Source organism: Adiantum capillus-veneris, chromosome 21 (assembly GCF_014529385.1).
Source record: "Adiantum capillus-veneris isolate H3 chromosome 21, ASM1452938v2, whole genome shotgun sequence".
Lineage (NCBI taxonomy): Eukaryota > Viridiplantae > Streptophyta > Polypodiopsida > Polypodiales > Pteridaceae > Adiantum > Adiantum capillus-veneris.
The window spans coordinates 125,964,970-125,973,129 of record NC_140951.1 but is presented as its reverse complement, the minus strand read 5'-3'; the positions used below and the strand labels follow the sequence as shown (position 1 = coordinate 125,973,129).

At 42.6% G+C, this 8,160-nt stretch overlaps 1 protein-coding gene and 1 long non-coding RNA gene across 4 annotated transcripts in view; one reads left to right on the top strand and one right to left on the bottom strand.

Moving 5' to 3' along the window:
* Window positions 1-1,843: 1,843 nt before the first annotated feature.
* Window positions 1,844-6,235, bottom strand: LOC147431683 (uncharacterized). Of its 3 annotated transcripts, none has more exons than XM_086494195.1 (3): window positions 3,450-6,235; window positions 3,329-3,369; window positions 1,844-2,293 (listed from the first exon to the last, which is right to left on the bottom strand). In XM_086494195.1, exons 1-3 carry the CDS (start codon window positions 4,731-4,733, stop codon window positions 2,188-2,190), a joined length of 1,431 nt encoding a protein of 476 aa, XP_086350321.1. In that variant the 5' UTR covers window positions 4,734-6,235; the 3' UTR covers window positions 1,844-2,187. The 3 variants fall into 3 exon arrangements, with proteins under 3 accessions (XP_086350321.1, XP_086350319.1, XP_086350320.1); XM_086494193.1 differs by having other exon boundaries at window positions 3,329-4,940; window positions 5,051-6,147; XM_086494194.1 differs by having other exon boundaries at window positions 3,333-6,166.
* A 1,876-nt stretch (window positions 6,236-8,111) lies between these two features.
* Window positions 8,112-8,160, top strand: part of LOC147431682 (uncharacterized) — a 3,769-nt gene continuing 3,720 nt past the window's right edge. Inside the window, exon 1 of the long non-coding RNA XR_015185715.1 lies at window positions 8,112-8,160. This exon is cut by the window's right edge and continues 219 nt beyond it. This is a non-coding gene — a long non-coding RNA (uncharacterized LOC147431682).

Below are 8,160 nucleotides of genomic sequence, written 5' to 3'. Positions count from 1 at the left end.
AGAGAGTTAGCTCTCCAAGCTCACCACGAAGCCATGAGAATGAGGTTACCCCTCATCCTGATACCCTTTATATAAGTGTGGCATGCCGTCCACATCAGTCCGACTACCCGAGCATTACGGCCTGGCGGTCTCCCAATGAACCCCACCTTCTCGGCTCTACAACCGAAAGGCGATTGACCTAGTCATTGCCATACATGCTACATGAGAGAGATGGACGCTCATTAAGCAAGAGGAACTTGTGCACCCGTAAGCGTCCATTAGGGTTACACACACCAATTAGGGTTTTTTGTCAGCCTTGGTCAAAGTCGTCAAAGATTATAAACCATGAGAGAAGATAAGATAATGAAAATTCACTAATGTATTAGAAGCAAAAAGTAGAGATACACAACTATAGACCTGTTCTTTGATGAAAATAATCTTCCACTTGGATATTACCTCACTTTGGAAGATGAACAACTTCTTCCATTAGACTGTAGAGGACCAAATGTGAAACTTCTCTTCCCTTATCAAAAGCATTGCTGAGTTCGCACTATCACAACTTAACACTTGCATATCACGCATTTAAGGTCCTTTTCAATGTAAATTTTCTTTAGGCAGCATGACCACAATGCAAATTTGTCTATTTTATGTAGCACAAGTGTAGCTTTACTGGCATAAGCAACACGCCCATTGGTGTCAATTCACCGACATAGGCAACACCATTTACTAGACCATTATGCCAATGATCACCCGCTACTCTCAATTGAGGACAATTTCCTTTTAAGCTAGATCTATATGCTGGAAATGGTATATTAGTTTGGCTTCATACACATCAATCTTGATTTCTTCTAGCACAAAACTCAAAAACGTTCTTACTTTGTATAATAAAAGACCAACTCAATACCATTGGAAAGGCTTTAAAGTTGGGCTCAAAGAAAACAAAGGTCTTTAAGCTGGAAGGATTGAGCAAGTGACACTCAAAGCAGGCAAAGTATATGGTAGTGCACATAATTTGAAGGATTTAGGCCACCCATGCAGGCGATCAAAAAGGATATAATTCTTAACATCGAGGTGCTTGCATTTCTTGTTAAATTGCTCAGGAGCTCATGATGAAAGGAGGCATATGGGTTCTAAATTTTAGGCAAATAAGTGGCTAATTTGTTTACGTCATGTCTGCGATCACAATGTCCATAGATTGTACTTTTGTGAAGGTCGACAGTGTCTTTATCTATTCATCTAAGGCTAAAGTCACTAAAATAATATGCCCAACTAGTGATGATGAGGATGGCCATGATTACATGATGGACTAAGACGGGGCTCAAAAGGGTTGTAGTCTCTCAAAGTATCACTTTATTCTCCAAGGGACTGCGTTGTAGAGTGGTCATAGTGCTATCTCCTCTTTCCAAGTCCAAAGGCTCTCTTACCATCTTTGCGGTGACTTTGATTCTCAATGAGACCATCAAAGTTCACTATTGTGATTGTGTCTTCCTTGTGCATGAGTGAAAAAAAGGGGCTTGCCGGTAAGCTTTCAGCATAATTGATGCATATTGTTTATTGTTATAACACATATATGAGGTCTTCTATCCATGCAAACTTTAATACATAATTGATTCATATAACACATACATAAGCTCACTTTCTTCCCTGCCTCCATGCATCAACCCCACAAGGAAAAGCATAGCTTCTCAACACGTGTTTTGAGAGTTACACTCATGCTCATAGAAAGTTCACCTAAATTTTCATTAGGTTTTCTTAACCACTCTCTCTCTCTCTCACACACACACACACACACACACACACACATTTAAGGTCATGCATCATGCAAGGAGAAAGTAAATGCCAAAAGAAACTCAATAAGACAATGTACTCAAAGACAAGTTTTTGTTGCTCGACCATGTACATAAGATCCCATGCATATCTCACAACAAGAGAACATGCTTTGAAGCACCAAGAGAACACCGTAACGTCTTAACCAGACACTTGTATACAAGGATTGCTTATATCATACCAAAACTCTTTTGACATACATTGTGATGTCACCTTTACACTGTTCAATGGAGATGTCTAATACCCTCTAAAACTCATGTGAGCCTATTTGAATACAAGGCACGTCAGTACACGTCAAATCACCACATGGGTCCCCTTGTATAAGTATACATTAGACTTTAAAGTGGTGGGAGACAATGGAAGCTTGATTCCTACATATTGTCATTGTAAGATTGTATCCTTTGTAGTTGCATGGTGACACTTCATAAACTTCTCCTTGCAAGATAATGTCAACACTTCAAGAAATAATGATCCAAAGTGGAAAGTGCTGCAAAAAAAGAGACTTTTAGTTTCTTCCTAAGTATGCATACCGTTTCAATCTTAACCTTATACAACCTTATCTAATGGCCTATGTCGCGCCGATGATGAAAAAAATAAGACAACAAACATACTGTGGATTGAAAAGATTCACACACATTCTCGCTTCTAACCACACACCCATATGCAGACATACACTCACCACAATTTTCTAAGCCATCAAGAAACCATTGTAATACTGTCAATCAATCGTCTTCTTGCAGATAATGTTTTCAATCCCAGATGCATGAATGCTATGCGTATAAAATCACTGGAATTAAATCCAACTTGCGTTCTTGGTGAAGATTTACTTGAAATGCGATCAGCGACATCTTTAAGTCAATATTCACTAAGAATGTTCTCATTAAGTCACATGAGTCTATTTGCATGCACATTTACATAAACTAGTGGCAAGCACATCTTTCTTTTTGGGTTGGTTCTTGTACTCTAGCGTTGGCCAATGATGTCTACCTAGTGCCAATCACTAGGTGTGCGATTATGTAATAAAAATGAAGCACTAGGATTTGAGCTCTAAGTGTATGCAAGCTAGAAGCAGTAACAAAAAATTGCTTATCAGTGTACCCAAGCAAAAGGGTAATAACTTGAGACTTTCCTTCTGATGCTCCCATGTGTCACCAAGAATGACGATGACACAGACGACATGACAACGTCATGATGATGACAACGTCATGATGATGACAACGACAACGATGATGATGATTATGATCTTCTATATTTGCCCCACGATTCAAAGAGGTGTAGGACAAGGACATGTTTTTGCAAGGAGCTCCTCAAGGCTAGCACCACCCATAAGCCGCTGAAATCAGCTCTCATACTAGGCAGGGCAATCCAATGACACATGAAAATGAGTGTGTGTGTGTGTGCGCGCGTGCGTGCGTGCGTGCGTGTGTGTGTGTGTGTGTGTGTGTGTGTGTGTGTGTGTGTGAGAGAGAGAGAGAGAGAGAGAGAGAGAGAGAGAGAGAGAGATGCATATCAAGTCACTTACTCACTGATTAATAAGCTTGGCCTTGAGTCGCATGCAGCATACTTGAATATAGTGTGGGGTACTTGAGCGTTAAGGATGTTCGACTGCACTTGACATCGGTTGCCCCATGTCTCAACAACACCTCCACTACCTCTTCATGCCCTGCTTCTCTTGCAAACTGCAATGGAGTATACCCTTTCTCATCTTTCATGTTCATGTCAAACTTATGTTTGAGCAGCAACCTCACAATTTCCACATGTCCCTTGAAGGCGGCGCGGTGTAATGCGGTCCATCCATACTGGTCGCAAACATTTGCATATGCTCCATCCTGCAAGCACTCTCTTACCGTCTTCAAATTGTTTGTGCGGGCCGCTTTCTCCAGCATTTGCTGCACATGCATTACATCAAAGACTTTGATTTGTCCAATTTCATGAGCTAAATCCCGAGACGTCTTCCTTGCATGGTTCTTCACGGAAAGCTGAGCGCCCTCCTTCAGTAACACATTCACTGCTTCTTCTGCACCACATGATGCTGCCTCATGAAGAGGCGTGCATCCATCATGGCACTTTCTATCAATATTTGCACCGTACTGAACCAAAGTATGGAGCACTTTCGTATGCCCTGCTGATGCTGCTATATGTAGAGGGGTCTTCCCTTTCTCATCATGTGCATCCATGTTGGCTCCTGCATCAAGTAATAGCTTCATAATATCACAGCGGTTCTGAGCAGCCGCCACATGAAGGCATGTCCACCCACAAGCATTTTGGTGCTCTGTCTCCGCACCCACATCCAGCAACATCTTCACAGTCTCATAGTGACCTCCCAACACAGCCGCAAAAAGAGGTGTATGTGCATCAGAATCCTTGTCATTCACATCACACTTGCTAGCTAGCAAAGCTTTCACACCTGCGGCATTCCCATGCTCTGCCGCAATGAAGAGAGCAGTCCGATCATGTGGGTCTTTCACACTCGGATACGTATCGCGAAGGACTTCTTCTATTGACTCCATCGAGCCATTAACAGCCAACCTCCATAGAACATGGTTTCCTGTGAACATAATCCTCAAAGTCGCATCCAAAAATACATGCTTTTTACGTGTGCTGAACCACTTCTCAAGCTCAGCATGGGACGCCTTGCCGGTCGGCACCATGAGGCTTTTCACGTAGATTTTATCTTGGCTGTAAGGTATGCTGTCCGAGAAACTACTCAGTGTAGCCATGGAAATCTCGAGGAGATGCTCTCCAAGAGGAGGGATGATAATGGGGTGCGATCGCACCTTATACCTGTGAGGAGCCGTCGTAAATACCTTGAATGCGACGGGGATTGTGTGCATCAAGCTCTGAACTCGAATCTTTGCATGTGAGGTCTGGCCGACTTCGACACGAAATCGGACCTCTTTCGGGGTTACCATAATGAGCCTGTCCATTGCTAATAGAAGTCAAAAGGCCAATTTGTAGAACTCTCTATTTGCGCCTGGCAGACATCATAAAGATGAAAAGAGCTCCATTGCTAGTACCAAGAAACTCCAACAGTCAATTAGCTAGGCTTGTTGATTCGAAAAAGCGTAGCAGCATGTGCAATCAGAACAGGTGCGTAGATGAGGCACCCCTTACCATCTCAAGAACATCATCACCTGCACCACCACCATGTGAAAAACCATCACAAATGCCTGACAAAACCCATCAAGCTTTCTGTCAAGTGTTTGGCAATCATCACATCCATAAGAACTACATGCATACATACATGCATAGCAGAGCGCTTTCATCTGCATCATGAGCGCAGGCTTTGGGGACGGGCATATATAAGTACGCACAGGCTCTCTCTGCATCAGAGAGCCAAATGCTGCGCATGAGGGCATGCATACGTCCAGAGGAGACCAGCATCTTGTGCTGAAGGGAATATAGAATGGAGATAGATACAAACAAAGCAAATCACTGTGTGGGCTCGTTGGCGAGAAGAAGAGCATCAAACTCTTTCAAAATGGGTCCCTTCTGCCGAACATCGCGGGAGCATCGAGACTTGAGGGAGAAGAAGAGAGAACTCAGAGCAGAGAATTTTTGGCCTCTAGGCAAGGACAACATAACAGAATTACCGCCTCCAATTTTCGCTTTGGGGAAAAACTTGAATAGGCCGTAAAAATGATTTTCCAGCAATGTGTGAAGGCCGCCTATTGTTCGCTTGTGGTATTGGCTCTACTGCTGTTTTATTCATTTGTTGATGAGATTCGTGATCAGATTCCTCCGAATCTCCTACATCCAACCTTTGAACTCAACCTTGGAGACGTCACCGTCTAAAAGGTAATGAGGAGTCAAACTCATGCAGATTCAACAAACCTGGACCTAACAATTTCCATAACCAACCCACCGTCTACGCGGTGTTGCTTATGAAGCAACCCATATAGTTAAAAAAAACTCCTACAGAGTGCAGCCTCATACAGCTAGTGTGACCCCCACCTCGCTGTCGCCATCGCACAGTACCACCTGGCGCCCTCCTGGCCGTCGCCTTCGCCTCGCTGCCGCCTGTCTCGCTTTGCCTTGCCTCTCCCATTGGTCGTCATGTGCCTGCGAGCCTGTCATACTGCAGCACCCATTCCGTTTCCTTCTTGTTTGCGCCCTCGGGAGATCTCTTCTCCCTCCTCGCCACACCTGCCCTCTGGCTTTAATCCCCATGGTAGTATCTCGTGTAGATTCGCCCTTCTTTTCTTTTTCGAAAAGGGTAGCACCTACTGTTGGCATTGCCTGCTTGTCATCCAGAACTTTTGCTCAACCATTTCAATGTACATTGGTGTCCGTTTAAAATCCATACATAGTGATAACTTCTCTTTCCTTTAGCTAAGATTATCATTCTTAGTTGCTTCTCCACATGCAAGGTCAATACATAAGGTCCTTCAATTGATTCCGGGGTCCATTGCCCAAACATAAAACTCTTTATGCGACACATGATGGCTTCGGAGAGTAGCATATAGTCAATCACACTATCTCCATTATATTTTCTACATGTAAATCCATTGGTTTCACTCTACAAAGATACACCATTGGCAATGAGCATACACGTGCTATTACATATGTGTAAAAGTAACTTTCCATAGTGATCCGGCTCTTTCTCATCCATTGAAGTACGGTCATATAAGTGAACTTCCTCCAACTCCCTTGAAATGTATGACATATCAAATTCTTCAGTATCATGTTGCAATGTTTTTGTGCTAGCATTCATATCCCCAAATACAATAACATCACCTTCGCTTTTGAAATAAGCAATGTCCTCTTCTAAATCAAAAAATGACTGATCTCTATCCATGCAAGCATAAAAGGGGGAATCATGATGAGGAATGGAGCAACCGGCTACAAAAATGGGTGCTCTTTTTGGTGTCATAATTTTCAGCCATACATAACGTTTGCACTTGTCATCTTTCACAATTGATACAAAATCTTTCAATCATTTCTTAACCATACATACTACCCCTCCTTGTCCTTTTCATTGCTTGAGATTCTTTGACCACATCAATGAATGTACATTGTAATCCTCCAAGCCGTTAATACTTTGTTACTTTGTGTATCATGCTCTCAAGTTTCAACAAGAAGTACAACATCAGCTTTTCTTGTTAGTTCATCAATGCCAACCCCCGCATTCCATAGGTATCCATTGCAATTCCAAAAGCATATTTTCAATTGTAACTCGGCCTCATAGGTCACGCATCCCTATTTGCTCGAGGGACTTTCCTCCTCCTTGGGCACAATTTCTTCGTGAAAGATCTCCCTGTTTTTCTTATTCTTTTCCTCATATGCCTTGCGACGCATATTTTGTTGCTTAATAGTGTAATCTTTCCCTCAAATAGATCCAACTATTATCAAGCATTATTTTTCGTTTGGTCTCATCCGGCATGGTGCATACAATTGGCCGTTCTCCCAAGCGAGGGGCTCCTTGCTTACCCACTCTATGTGCTCCATAGACCATAACTCAGGACATGCCAAAGTGGGTTTTGAAGAAATCTTCGATAACAATGGCAAGAGAAGGAGACATCTCTAACTTCTCTTCGGAGATTCCACAAATAAAAATATTCTTGGAATGTCTCTCCCGTTCCTTCAACTCCTCCACATCCACATTCTCAACATTCTTTGTTTGAGCTATAGCTTGCATGACAGAGGAACCAGGAACCACATTGCTGCCACATACATCAGTCCAAGACTTGTTTATGCATACATTTTTCATGTCGCATACATCCCGGATCGTGGTGTCAAATTTCTCCTCTTTCAATACATGGTCATGCTCTACTTTGCTCATGCTCCCTCAAAGCATTCAAGTCCACAAGCGAGCGTTTACATTCCTTGACGTCCTCTTCAAGTTGCATCAAACGTGTTATTTGCATCTCAATCACCACAAGAACTCTTCACGTTCCATTCTTCATTACAAGTGCCCGTAAGTCTTCACCTTGTTTGTTTACGGTCTCTTGCAACTATACCAGGTATGCCATGATCATGATTTTCGATGTCGTTGGTTGAGTGGTTGTGTTGCTATCTCCATACCTAGGAGATTTTGGATCATTTTCTACAATGGTTCTGGACCTTGTTGAAGAAGAAGAACCCTTGCGAGTGCCGAAAGACATTGTATGTAAAATAAGATATGAGAGTTAGCTTTCCTAAACCTGTTCACTTTAGAAATGTTGCTACAGAAACGCCTTCCACAACTCTGAAATTTTTTGTCTTTGCATCAATGTGTAGAGGGCATCATGCTCTTCGATTGAGGCTATAGATCACCCAAATTGGAGTTCAGATCAAGAAGTTATGATCAAAAGAGTGAATTGCTATCTACTAGGTCAAAAAGCGGTTGCAGAGAGAGAGAGAGAGAGAGAGAGA